Source organism: Gymnodraco acuticeps, unplaced genomic scaffold (assembly GCF_902827175.1).
Source record: "Gymnodraco acuticeps unplaced genomic scaffold, fGymAcu1.1, whole genome shotgun sequence".
NCBI lineage: Eukaryota > Metazoa > Chordata > Actinopteri > Perciformes > Bathydraconidae > Gymnodraco > Gymnodraco acuticeps.
Window position 1 is genome coordinate 3173977 of NW_022990235.1, and position 14261 is coordinate 3188237.

At 40.5% G+C, this 14261-nt stretch overlaps 3 protein-coding genes across 4 annotated transcripts; 2 read left to right on the forward strand and 1 right to left on the reverse strand.

The window, feature by feature from the left end:
- The first annotated feature begins 6 nt into the window (after window positions 1–6).
- On the forward strand, window positions 7–7535 carry zgc:172271 (uncharacterized protein LOC100000381 homolog). Its single transcript, XM_034219305.1, has 16 exons — window positions 7–994; window positions 1490–1589; window positions 1660–1836; window positions 1969–2131; window positions 2243–2307; window positions 2541–2698; window positions 2827–3013; window positions 3090–3238; window positions 3333–3423; window positions 3929–3976; window positions 4067–4249; window positions 5053–5200; window positions 5791–5873; window positions 5983–6167; window positions 6559–6745; window positions 6833–7535. Exons 1-16 carry the CDS (start codon window positions 812–814, stop codon window positions 6874–6876), a joined length of 2151 nt encoding a protein of 716 aa, XP_034075196.1. The 5' UTR covers window positions 7–811; the 3' UTR covers window positions 6877–7535.
- A 361-nt stretch (window positions 7536–7896) lies between these two features.
- sirt4 (sirtuin 4) lies at window positions 7897–10836 on the forward strand. Its single transcript, XM_034219242.1, has 4 exons — window positions 7897–8024; window positions 8528–9006; window positions 9448–9742; window positions 9831–10836. Exons 2-4 carry the CDS (start codon window positions 8528–8530, stop codon window positions 9981–9983), a joined length of 927 nt encoding a protein of 308 aa, XP_034075133.1. The 5' UTR covers window positions 7897–8024; the 3' UTR covers window positions 9984–10836.
- A 948-nt stretch (window positions 10837–11784) lies between these two features.
- Window positions 11785–14254, reverse strand: LOC117548176 (mitochondrial import receptor subunit TOM6 homolog). 2 transcript variants are annotated; one of them, XM_034219244.1, is made up of 3 exons: window positions 14071–14254; window positions 13039–13162; window positions 12558–12849 (listed from the first exon to the last, which is right to left on the reverse strand). In XM_034219244.1, exons 1-2 carry the CDS (start codon window positions 14166–14168, stop codon window positions 13066–13068), a joined length of 195 nt encoding a protein of 64 aa, XP_034075135.1. In that variant the 5' UTR covers window positions 14169–14254; the 3' UTR covers window positions 12558–12849; window positions 13039–13065. The 2 variants fall into 2 exon arrangements, with proteins under 2 accessions (XP_034075134.1, XP_034075135.1); XM_034219243.1 differs by lacking the exon at window positions 14071–14254 and having other exon boundaries at window positions 11785–12849.
- Window positions 14255–14261: the final 7 nt, after the last annotated feature.

Genomic DNA, 14261 nt, shown 5'->3' on the forward strand with positions numbered 1-14261 from the left:
CCCAACTTCTACTCAGCTTTGAGGAAAAGACTGATATCCTTAAATACACGTATGAATTTGTGTTCCTGTTGACTATCATGTAAATGGTTGTAAAATTGACAGAGCAAATCCAAAAGCACTAAAGCAAAGTTCCTTACAGCAGCTGCTTTCACGGCTACTTCCACACCTGAAATCTGCGAAAACACTGGATAGGGGTCGTCCTTGAGACAGATGGTGATAATTATTTTCCATGTGTAGTCACTTTACAGTTTTCAGAGAGACTGCCCTTGCACAAGAGTCTTTCTATTTATCCGTTGGTACCAGCGGCTGTAATACTTCCTTGCAGGAGTTTCAGGGATTCAGACTCAAAGGAAGGACTGCTGTCTGTTGAGCTCTGCAGGCTATATTCAATAGATGTGTCCAGATATTTGATCAACATCAGGTCAGAATGCGTGGAGTTTATGCCATTTTCCTCTTTTTACTCTTAATCAACTGCATCAGGGGTGAGTTATGTTTCTGAATTACTTTATTTATGTCCATTGTTAAGTTATTTCTTGTTCATATTCTGACTGTTTGTGTTGTTGAGTGTTTTATCCTTTTTGGTTGTTTTTGGAAAGATTGCTGCTGTCTTTCTGGAGCTTTTTGTGGACATTATTAAAACTGAAACAAAGAATTTAAGCGTTGTAAAATCCTTTCAAAGTTTAACAAAATGCAAAGTTGGTTTTAGATGTTCTTAATTGTTAAGAGTGAATAGAAATTCATTACATCATTAACTAAGATGTTCACAAATGAAATTCAATAGAAAATATTCATTCCTCATCTGATCTTCTGAATGATGTCTTCCATGTTAGCTAAGAAGATGCGGTGGTGCACAGTGTCAGATCCTGAGCAGAGGAAGTGTGCAGAGCTGGCTAAAGCTCTGGTGGCCGTGCTGCCGCCGGCCGCTGTGGCAGCTTTCGCCAGACTCTCCTGCATCCGAGCGTCCAGCACGACCGACTGCATCGATCGGATCAGGGTGAGCAACCTTTACCTTAAATGCAGTGTCGTGACTTTAGCTCTGGTTTATAACCTGTAAAACAAGCAAAACAACTAACTAGCAGAGTGCACTCACATGAGTTCATGTTAATGTGTGTTTCTGCATGTGAAATACAGCTTATATTCATAAAATAAATAATAACAATGGCTTAACAAATGCATAAAAAGAGACTTTCATCGATTGAATAGACCACGAATGATTGTTTGGATGAGGCACAGTGCAAACACTTTTTTATTTCTTTTACAATAATCAGTGTTTTGAGTTTAACACTGCCTGGTTTAGGTTAGAAGTTTTTAGCTTGATCAAAAATAATCAAACGTAATAAATACATTACTTTGATGAGGAAATTCAAAATAAATAAAATTCCTCAACATATTTGACAGAGTACCAGTTCATCTTTAACCCATTACATTTGAAAAGTAACCTTCCCAACACTGGCTACCACCTGTTCATAAAGACTCATATTTACTGCAGGCGAACCGTGCTGATATCGTGACGTTGGATGCAGGAGAAGTGTATTCTGCTGTGAAGCAGTTTGGCCTTAGAGCCATCGCCAAGGAGATATACAGCGACGGTAGGTTTCCCTTCAGCTTTCTGAGAGACTTCAGAGTGTCAGAGTGTCAGTGAGCTGTGTGTGTCTGCAGGAGGCTGTGTTCTATCTGTAGCTGTGGTGAGGAACATCAGTCTGGACGTCCGGTCCCTGAAGGGCCTCAGGAGCTGCCACAGCGGGGTCCGGTGGACGGCCGGCTGGAGTCTCCCCCTCGGCTTCCTGCTCTCCAGAAACTACCTGAGCTGGTCCAAGGAGCAGCCGCTCAGTCAGGGTAAACACATTATTATTATGAGCTCCCAGAGAAAACAGAGCCGTGTGAGGGGTGTTTCATAATGTTTTATATTTTGGCATTTATGGTCTAATGGTTTTATGGTGCCTGATTTGTTTTTCCCCTCTCGAGCAGACGTCAGTACTTTTTTTAGTGCCAGCTGTGTTCCCGGAGCTGCTGCCATTGCCCCTCCTCTGTGCGCTCTGTGCCAAGGCCAGAAGTCATATATTCGCCAGAAGAATTACCACTGCGAAACATCCCATAATGAGCCCTTCTACAACAACCAGGGGGCCCTCAGGTCGAACTCAACAACTTCACTTTAAACCTATTCTCTATATTCTATAATATGTACACGGTCTGAACAGCATAGACATTCCTTTCTCCTATTACATCTTTCGCCCTGTCACAGATGTCTCAGGAGGGGGGCCGGGGATGTTGCATTTGTGGATCATTTAGCTCTTGAAAGTATTGAAGGTAAGCTTTCTTGTCATAGACTTCTAGAATGTTTTCCATTTCATATATTCTGCTGTTTAATGATATTTTCTGAGGGCAACCAGCAGGGATTTTTGTGTTAAATGCCCCTCACCTCTCTTTAGTTTTTATTTTTCTGCCTATTTAATAATGAAAAATGCCCTGAAAACACTTTAAAATCAACATTTAGTAGAAAATATATCAGCTCCCTCCTAATATTCAGTTTGTTCTCTCAGACAGTGATAGAGATGAGTTCAGGCTGCTGTGTGCAGACGGCTCACAGGCTCCTCTCAGCCACTACAGGATCTGTAACCTGGGCCGGGGTCCAGGAGGCGGCATGGTCACCAGATTAAACTTGCGCAAGACTGCTCGCAAATTCCTATCGACGGTGCAGGTAGCTTTATATTCATTTGTTCAATCATTTCCCACATTTGTCTGCACACATCACTCACTTTGTTTCAGATTCACGTGCCCATAGTGCCTGAATATAAGATTCGTAAGGGATTCTTTATTGTTGTTTAGATGCTGTTTGGTAAACGAGGAAAAGAGAGGCAGCGTTTCCAACTCTTCAACTCCTCTTCTTTTGGAGAAAACGACCTTCTCTTCAAAGATGCGACGGATAAACTGGCCGTTCTGCAAGACGACATGGACGTCAGCCAGCTGCTGGGGCTGGATTATGTGGCGCTGCTCAAAGGTCTTGGACATGAAGGTGCTTACACCCACATTGTTCTGTTGTATATTCAAAACTCATTAAGCGGGACCTCTTACAGCGTGATTGTGTGCAGGAAGCTCCCTGGAGGACAGTGTCGTGCGATGGTGCTGTATTAGCCATGCAGAGCAGAAGAAATGTGAGCAGTGGGCTCTCAATATAAAGTCGGACCCTCTGGTGTGTGTCAGAGCGGTGTCAATGCGTGACTGTATCGAGAAAATCAAGGTAAGTCATTCAAGAAGTATAATTACAGACTGTTAGTAATATTAAAGTTCCATCACTCTTAAAGACAACAAGTACCCGCCTGTGTCTCCCACAGAGGGACGAGGTGGACGGCGTCTCGCTGGATGCTACTCACTCTTTCATCGCAGGAAAATGTGGTCTTGTTCCGGTAGTTACAGAATATTATGGTAAGACTGTGAGCATTCTCAAAACATATTTAAGGCTTTTCAAGTAGGAGATCTAAGCAAGCACAACAACATTTACACAACAATCATACCAATACAAATAAAACCCCAAAAATAGATATGAATAAATGAAAAGCAATCAAAATAAGTAGTCTGGGAGTATAACAATATTGTAACAAAAATATATTTAGTTAGGCATCATTTAGTGTGTGGAGTGCTCCGTACAAATATATTTTTTATTTGAATGTATTCTCTTTTAATTTCAAAAGGTATTTCAACTTGTCCCTAACAAAAACTCTTCTCTTGCATTGTTGTAGAGATAGTTAATCATTCAGATCCAAAATAAGGATATGATACGGTATTCACTTTTGATTCTCTATAATTCTCTGACATTTTATAAATAAATTGATTAAATAATAAAAAATATAGTGCATTTGTTGCAGTACAAGTCTTCATTCATTAAAAATAAACATTGATCAGTTTCCTCTGTGTTCTCTTGGACTCTCAGGAGAAAGGTGTGTGCCTGCTGAGGGATCGACCCACTTGGAGACGGACGGTAACACAGCACATTTTACAAACTGCATGAAATAATCTTTGTATCTGATGTGAGTGTTGTCTTTAAAACCTCCCCCCTCTCTCCCCTCAGTGTTGCCCTCAGTGGTTGCCGTGGCCGTGGCGAGGCGCTCGAGCAAAAGTGTTTTCATGGGGAACCTGGGGGGCCGGCGCTCCTGTCACGGACACATGTACAGCCCGGCCGGCTGGCTGCTGCCCTACAGACACCCGCTGAGCCTGGAGCACAACAGCAGCGCCCCCTGTGGCCCCGACCAAGGTACTGCTCACATATATACTTTTTTTTAATATATTAAACCTTAAGCCATTAAGGCTACCCTTAATCGTCCCACAGAGGGGAAATATACATTCTGCAATTGACCGGTTCCTAGTGTTAGGAGCAGTGCAGTACAGACAACCACAGGAAGCAGGGCTGCACTTTACTAAACCAGAACTAATGCTGAGCCCAATGTCTCCTTTTCTTTCGTACTTTCAAAGCTTTTGCTGAGGTTTTAGAATAACGTTTTGAATCTCTATTTTTGTATGAATAAATTGATTAACTGAATTAAATTAATCAATCTTTTTTTATTAAATCAACTTTCTTTTTATTGAGTGATATATTAATTTCAGGACAGGTACAAAAAAAACAGTGTCACATATAAGTACAAGAGCAGACACAAGCCGGTAAGACAAAACAAAAGTAGCTTTCTTTAATGGATAAATGCATGCTTTCCTTTAAGTGCAGCAAGGACAAGGGCCGACAACAAATATCGAGTGAAGCAGAACTTTATGTTATATATTTGGATTTTTTTAAATAATGACATCTATCTTTTGGAAATGTGCATTGTGCACTTATTGCACCGTTTGAACAGATTCTGAGAGTCCACTTTATTCATTGTTTTGTCAATTGTTCTGTTAACTTGCAATAATATGCCATTATTTTATCATTATATCAGTGAAATATAATGGTACTTAAATAAAACAAGATAGTTATCCGCAATTATTTCTAGGACAATATATCATCCAACGAAGTGGTTGTTCTGACAGGCCTCAGCTGCTGTGTCATGCTTTGTGTTTCCTCAGTGTACAACGACGTGTTTTGGAAAGGCTGCCTCCCGGGCTCTCAGGGGAATCTGTGTAAAGTGTGTCTGGGAGGCACGGGGGAGGCCGCCACCAAACGCTGCGCTGACAACCACAATGAGCGTTACTATGGCAACACTGGGGCATTAAGGTACGTGGAGTCTCTCCCCTGAACTAGTTTCTGTTCATCTGGGTTTGCTGAAGTGGAAAGCTTATATTTTCCCTTCTTTTTTGAGCAACTCAATATGAAATACTTGAGGGAATGAGGAATCATCTGCAGGTGGCAGCCAGATGCTGAACTCAGCCTGTAGTCAGAGGTTAAGTACAAGAAAATGGGAACATTAAGATCGTTTTGGTTTATTCAACCTGGTTGTAAGACATTTTTGTTGATATATGACACTCGCCTAGTAGAATTGATATAAAGGGAATTTGGTTGGTGCTCAGAGCCTTTATTAAATGGCATGTAAACTCAAAATACCAGCTTTTTTTGGCAACATTGGGGAACCTGTAAACACAGGACTTGACATTTTTTCGCTTCCTTTGTATATACTGTATAAATAGTAGGCAAAGAATCAGCCTCAGAGTAACTTCAACATGTATTCAATGAAGGAATGTTGACGTTCATTCATTCAATAGTCCTATGATGCCATAGGACTATTTTTTTCATATAAAGTAGTTTCAATATGAATTGTCCAGCCTCCACCTCCATTTTTAATCTTTAATCTTGACTTGTTATTAAAGGTGTCTGGTTGGAGATCCCAGTGGGAAAAGCTATGGTGACGTGGCCTTCCTCGAGCAACACACCCTTCTTGACAACATCCTCAGTGAGATATATAAGATAACGTTTTGACACACACACACACACACACTTGTGCAGACATGAACTCTATGTTTAGTATTCTTCATTATATTGTTCGTCATGTTGTTCTTCAGGTTTGAACTCCAGCGGTTGGGCAGAGGGCTGGACGCTGTCAGACTACGAGCTGCTGTGTGGGGACGGTCGTCGGGCCCCGCTGGCAGAGTGGGAGAGCTGCAACCTGGGAGTCATCCCCCCGAACAGCGTCATGACGCGGCCGGTGCTCACAGCACGAGTGTACGACTTCCTCATGAAGTCACAGGTCAGCTTCTGTGAACACTGTTTTAAATCAGGTTTTACGTTTACACAATGAAGACATGGGACTTTGCATGAAGACGTATGTTTCAAGTTGTCTCGCATTGTTGCTCAGCTGCACCCCCAATTCAAAGGGACAGTTTGGATCGTTTGAAGTGGAATTGGAATAAATACTCATTCATAGTCAGGTAAAATCTAAAGTAAATGGCATTTTGGACACTGACAAAATTACCTTATTTTGAAATATCCAAGTGACTGACACATAAATATAGAGGATTAAAACTTATAAAATGGTATTACTTGAGTATAGGACAAGTATCGAAAATTATATTTAAGTATATTTGCTTACTTTTATATTTACTTTCCACCGCATATTTACTTTTTTTGTATCCTTATAGGAAACTTTATCCGCCAACCCAAACGCAGAGTTCAAGCTCTTTCAGTCTCAGGAATATGGAGAGAGTGATCTGCTTTTCAAAGACGCTACTCAGTGTTTCGTCCACACGGGCCACATGGACCCCCGCTCCATCCTAGGAGAGGAGTTTTACAGTCAGGCGGAAGCGGCTTTCAACTGCACACACTCTGGTACTACTCTGATGAATCACTAGATGATTTTAAACCTCATTCCTGTTGATAATGCTAATGTGTTCACATTAATTTCCCTTTCAACAGATATCTTGGAGTTTTGTAATCGGGACGTGTGCAGCATATTCTAAAGGACACATTTCTCTCTGCTGCTCAGTGGATCAATACTTCATCCAGAATCTCAACTACAAACCATCCCTGGTTGACAGCCGACATGAATTTCAAAACACTGTTGCCTGACTGAACCGATGAATTTGAGCGTTTAGATGCCAATTCAACATCAAATGTTGTGAATCATCTGTGTCTTTCAAAAACACAAAACACTTTTAAGGCCTGAAAATAATTAAAATCAAAATATGGTTTAAGTAGGATATACAGAAAAGTAGAGAACACAAATATAGAATCGAAATGTACCTTACCAAAATGTGAAAAATATATTATAAACATACAGGTTGTGTACTCTGTTACTGTTGTAACACGTGGTTCCCACACATCTAATCATTAACACAGCATCTTGCAATCATAAAGGCTCAAACAACAAAGTTAAGATAATACGATAGAACAGTGTGTGTAGAATATAAAAACAGCTGAAACATCTAAGACTACTGCAATATATATATATAGAAATGTATACATCATTTTGCACAAATTAGTTAACACAATCTATGTTTTGTACTAACATGTAATGCGGTGTATGTAATGTAGTTAAGGTGGTGCAAGGTTATTCAGTCATCTTTGTGCCACAGTATGTCAACAACAAAAAAAACATAAATAAATGAATCTACTTTTATTATGCTTACAATGTGTGTTTCTTATACTGTCAATGTGTTACCTAAAAACAAATACAATGTGAAACCACTGTGGTCAAAGTGGTGGAGTTGTATTGAAATGGCAATAATTTACTATATCCCGACAAAGTCAACAAGAACTGAACATTATCAACTTACTAAAGGTATAATTCAAGCCAGAGCTGATGTATCGATGAGAATTGCAGGTATACCTTATATGTTTTTTTAAAAACGAGTTTATTTTAAGCAAATAAAGCTGAAAACCATCCTGATATTTCAGTTGTTGACTACTACTCCCAGACTGCAGCGCGTGTGTGTTTGGTGTTACGTAAAACATGGTGTTTCCTGTTTCTGTCCCTCGGACAAAGGTTCCCATCTTATATCAGTCTGTTATTTAACCCACGCCGTGGAGCTGCCGACTGTTTGTTGTTGCTCCAGTTATTAACAATAACAACAACGTGTGGCCACCACCGTAACTCCCGGTAGACAAGGTAATATTATAATAGAAAAACAATCTTTCATAGTGACTGTTACTTAAACCGGCTAATGCTAATTTACCGGTGACACAGTGCACTATTCGTTATTGACCCTCATACAAAGTGTGTTTGCTGTATGTAGCTTCTTAGCTGTCAGACTAGCATTCACTTGTAGTGTAACCTTTTTTTAATATTGTTAATCATAGGCTGCCTTCTTGTATCCTATTAAGATCCATTCATGTTATTTTAACATACTTTCATATTTTCATTTCGGTAGATTTTGTGTTGTCATTATAGTTATTTCTTTTTTGATTACATTAATTATAAATTGTGTGGTTAGTCAAATGTTTAAAAAAAATGAAAAATATCCTTTCAATTTTCTCAATGTCCAAGGTGATGTCTCTAAATGTCTTAGTTTTCCATTTGTGCTCTGGCAACACCTATAGCAGAGGAAAATGGAGCAGGAGGTGTACAGAACATGTTTGTTTTTATTTCTAATCATCTGTTTGCCTGTCCAGATGAGATTGCCACGGCAGATCCTCACAATGCACGCTGTGAGGAGGGCCTCCTCGGTCCCTGCAGGGATGGTGAGCTTTGTCCCGGCCTGCAGCACGGCTGACGCCCACTCCCTGGAGCTCCTGCAGGACTTTGTGTCCCGAGCCAGACGCCTGTTTGTCATCACCGGAGCAGGACTGTCCACCGAGTCGGGGATCCCTGATTACCGCTCAGAGGGTGTGGGCCTGTATGCTCGGACTGACAGAAGACCCATGCAGTATTCAGAGTTTGTCCGCAGTGCAAAGGCCCGCCAACGCTACTGGGCCAGAAACTTTGTCGGGTGGCCGCAGTTCTCTTCACATCTGCCAAATTCTGCACATAGGGCCCTGCAGCGGTGGGAGGAGAGGGGGAAGCTGCACTGGCTGGTGACACAGAATGTGGATTCTCTTCATTCTAAGGCCGGACAAAAAAGACTGACTGAGCTACATGGCTGTGCTCACAGGTGAGAAAACACCTGACACATCAACCTGCTCTGAGAGTTACGGAAGAGTATTAGGGTCAGGCATAAGTGGAAAAATTAGGGGAGGACGATTAGTTTCTTATTTTTGAGGATAGGTAGAAATGTTGATAATAAATGTGGAACTACTAGGTTGAATTCATAAGACTTAACACTCCAAATTATATATCAAAGCAACAACATAATTATTTCCCCTTACTATGTGCCGGGCCCTTAAAGTCTTCCATACATAATAATCAAGGTTGTGGTCTTCCTATTTGCTCCAGGAAAGTGGAAAAGGAATAATTGTAACTTTAAGGTACATTATAAATCTAAGGATTTGGTTTAAACAAAAACATAATGTTATTGTACTAAACTGTCAGTAACTGGGATGGATGTTTTTGTTACCATTGTTTGACCTTTTGTGTTGATATTCTTCCTCCAAAGGGTGATGTGTCTTGGCTGTGGAGCAGTCTCAGAGAGGGAGGAGTTGCAGGCGAGATTCATTGCACTAAACCCAGAATGGAGGGCGCAGACGAGCGGCGTGGCTCCGGACGGGGATGTGTTCATCGAGGACGAGCAGGTGCTCCATTTCAGAGTCCCCTCCTGTGAGGCATGTGGAGGGATACTGAAGCCCGAGGTCACCTTTTTTGGAGACAATGTGAACAAAGCAACAGTACAGTTTGTGCGCGACCGGCTGGCAGAGTCAGATGCGGTGCTCGTCGCAGGGTCATCGTTACAGGTAGGATTGGTTGAAATATCACCAGTTTACAACACAATTCTTCTGGACTTTTTTTTATTTAATTGTGACCCTCTCTGTTATGTTTAAGGTATATTCAGGATACAGGTTTTTACTGGCAGCGGGTGATCGTAAGATGTCGGTCGCCATCTTGAACATCGGGCCTACGAGGGCAGATCACCTGGCTGAACTGAAAGTGAGCGGCCGCTGCGGTGAAGTGCTGTCAGCTATTCATTCTGTCTGACTGTCGTGGACATGCAGTTTGGATATTCTACGTTAAAATGGCAATGAACTACTTTTCAACCCCCCTGCAACCACATTGTCTGTTGCTACTTTCAGCTGGTCAGAACTACCTCAGACTTAAACATGTCAACAACATAATTCACTTCATAAACGGGTTTGAATGTTTTTTTGTGTAATGTCAAAGGAGAAAGAGGCATTTCCACTTCTCCTCCAAAGGAAATTGCTGCTATTACATCTGCTAGTACATCAGTACAGTAAAACCTGAAACTTCTTATCAGCTATTTTATGCAGTTTACAAGTAAAAGGAAAGTCTAGTTGTCTTTAAGATTCGATTTCTCTGCACATATCAGATTGGTGTCACACGATCAATGTCTCAGCCAAGATAAACAGAAAGTCTGTTGTGAGTATTGCTGCTGTGGGTTTTTGGCATAATACAAAATGTGCAGTAGATCACAAAGTATGTGTCGTGACATCTGGAAGCCCAGGCACTGTTGTGCCCTAATGCTGTTTTGATTTAAATTAAATCATCTAAACGTGACAATTTAAATATGCTTTCTGGTTTGCATTAAACCCAACAAGGTTATTCGACAATGTTTTTGGAAACATATTTAAAAGATACATAATGTACTGCAATCAGCTGATTTTAAAAGGTGTAATCTGTGCTATCCTGGAATGATTTATACTCATGTTTTTATATAATGGTGCTAACATTGACAGGTGTACATTTTAAACTAACAATCAATAGAATTGACCTTTTATCAATTTGTTTAACAATGCAAGGCTTATGTTTCAACTGATGCAAATGTAACGTGTTATGTAACTACAAAAATAGACAATGTTCTTTTTAAATAATTCATTTTAAAGCATTGTATCTTAAATTCACACATTGAAAGAGATTGAAATGTAGTTGGCCACTTTCAACTGTTACTTCAGTCAAAATGAACTGTCAGTAATGTGGTATGGCAAAAATGCTCAAATAAATATCGGAATGCTCCTAAAAACTGTATAAAAGGGGCAAAGATTTTAAAATACATATGTTTGACTCAAACAGCGCTGTTCTTCACACTTCGCTGTTGTGACGATACCTGGCAGAAAAGTCAGGCCAATAACCAACAATGCAATGTTCAATATATCGATTCCATTATCTTTTTTATTATTCTCAAAAAGTTGAAATTGCCATGACTTTCTTCTGCTTTCTTTCTCAAACACGTATCTTTGGGACACCAGAAATATGTCTATGTATTCATGTGGCACAAGGTATCCTGTATGTTTCTAAAACTGGGATACTTTCATATTAAAAAAAGTAACGTTATAGAGTGGTGCAGTGACGCATCCTAAAACCCGGATCATAAATCTAATCGATAGATTTATGATTAGAAAATTATAAAAGTAGGGTAGTAATGTGGAGATTATCTGAATGAACAAAACATGATCAGTCTCTTAAATGTGTGTCAACCAGACCTTATTTCGAGCTATTTTCCAAAATCCTATGGAGAAATTGCATTGCTTTTTTGTCGAGGGAACCGGAAGAAGCTTACTTCCGGGTTTTAGGATGCGTCACCGCACCACTCTATTGAGTAGACCAATTGTTTTTATTAATAGCACCCCTCAACAATCTTGTAAATGCCCAAAGTTAAGCAAATGTGTCCTCCTAAATGTTTCGATTTTCCCACACAGACAGGCTGTGTGTGTGTGTACTGTCTTGACCAGTGGTATTGGTTAACCCAAGTTTGAATAACACTGACGTTAAGAACTAATCTGCTATTTTGATGTTTAATGCAGTGATAAAGTAAAAACCCACATCATTTTTTAACTGTTTATTTTTAAGACAAACATCATGGTAGCATCACAAACAGACAGAGGGCAGAGTGACTGTAGATTGACGAACTGTAAGATCCTTAAAGACATTTTGCTGCTGAAATCTTTCTTGTAAAGACCGCTTCCAGTTTTCCAGGCTGGACTGCACAGCTTGGAGCAGAGCAGCCGGGACGCTGAAGGAGTAAAGACAACATCTGTGCTCGGAGGAGTCGCCCTGCCATGATGCTGACGCTGCAGTCACCATCAGGGGAGTCAGAGACAGGCAGTTCTCAAAGCTCTTCGTCTGATCAAACCAGTAAGTGACGGGGAAACCCAATAAAATACCAAACACTGTGCACAGGTTCCACTCCTCTGACTTCTCTCCAACATAACACGGTTTCTCAGCCTCCTTCAGTTGTTCCAACCTCTTTAGGAGGAGCAGTATATCGTGTGTCAGGCTCCTCAGCTCTCCTCTGAGCGGGTCTACGATGGTGGGCTTCTCCAGGGAGTGGCAGATGTCAATAATAGCCACGTTTTTATCATGAATAATCTGTTCTACTTTCGCCCTGACAGTAAGAGGGTTAACAATGAGAGTGTTTCCATTTAAATCCAGTGTGAGAAGTGATTTAGAAACAAGCTGGGAACACTGCAAAGAGCTCAAATACTGCTGCAGCTGATCTGCACCGGCGCCGTTGCTGTCATACAACAAAGCGGGCTTCAATCCCAGATCAACAGCCAAGACCTGAGCCGCCAGGTCCAGACTCTGAGGGACGGAGAGAGATTTTCTACCAGCAGACAGATGTTTACGAGCAGCAGCCACAAAGAGCTCCCGAGTGGACATAGCTGCTGAAATCACCTCTCACAAGATTCAAATGTGAAAGTTAAATAAGAGCTATTTCACAATCTATGGGACAAAGTAAGGAGGTACTGATTCAACAATAACAAAAAAAGATCGACATAAAGGTGAAGCTGATTTGGTTTGATAAGATGATTTGTTTTCAAAATAAAACTAGTAATGGAAAAGTCTTGTCATTTAAATCCCTTGTTTCTTCTCTGTTGGTCGAAGGCGCCTAAAGGAACATATAGATTATGTTAATTACAAACACGCATCTCTTGAAGCTAATTATCACTTTGCATATGAAATATAACAATTGTAACTTTTAAGCAGAGATTTTCATGATGGAAGAAGTGCACCTTAATACACATCATTTTGTAAACGTATCAACACATTCCTCTGTCTTTGATAAAGATGATCTCACCATTATCCTGGTTGTAAGTTATGTAAGTTATGCCAAGGGCTGAGGAACCAGCAGGTCGAAATCTGAGAGGTTTCTCGCAACCCAGACACCCGCCACAAACAGACCCAGGTTGACCAGAAGATTCCTGAAAGATGAATATGATAAGATATGCACTGAGTTACAATTTATTCTTACAAGATTAAAGCTTTAAAAACACATTCATTTATAAATGCCATAGCTTGAACAGTACTGGGTATTTGAGGCAAAATAAAAACAATGATACATCAGAATACAGTCACTAATTTGAAGATGAACCCAGAGAGATAATGTCTCACTGTAGATATAGAAACAGGGTACATAAGATCGAAGTAATAAAGCATTTGAATATACTTCCCACAAAGAAATGATGTCAAATACCTTGTGATGCATCATATTTAATGAGCTCACCTTATTATGGGAACATTTCGTGATTGGTTTATTCAAAAACTAAATGAAAAGAAGATACATGTTATTTTTTAAATTGATAAAGGAGTTGGCAAGGTATTCATAAATACAATGATATCCAGCATAATGTTAAACTGCTTTCAAACCCAACTATGAGGCTATCAAGAAACTTAAAAATGTATTTGTTTTATAGTATCTTTATCTAGTGTGATTTGCCACTGTATCTGTTGTTATTGTTATTTCTGTAAGCTGTCAACTGTATAGTGAATCTGTATCATGTTGAACAAATTAGTGGTAGTTCACCTAGTGGTGCAGCTTTCCCTTTCAAATCCATAAAGTACCAGTCTACATACAGTAGGCCAGGAGCTTTTAGGTGGCCCTGGTACTACTGGGTCCCTGGGGCTTTCCCCACTAAGTTTACTTTTCAACCCAGCCTTGGTCGGTACAAAACAGGCAAAAATAAAGCGGGTTGACTGGTCCAGAAACCCGAAAGCAGGACTGGACGAGGCAAGGGCAAATCTCCCTGACGGACGCAGCGTGTGCTAACGTTAGCAACACAGCTAATGACCACACATTTAAACTCATTTTTTAATATCCACATTATCTCACCTTCTGAAGTCGGTTCTGTCTGTTGCGAATTTACAAGCTGAACCGACCCACTCCACCACACTGGCGGTGGGACCCTTTTTGGCGCCTACTCCGCTCATCTTGCAGATAACGTGCGGTGGAACGTAACGAGAGAAGCAGAAAAAGCAAGGGACACCGACAGCAGGGGGAACACTTTAGATGTAACACAAGAA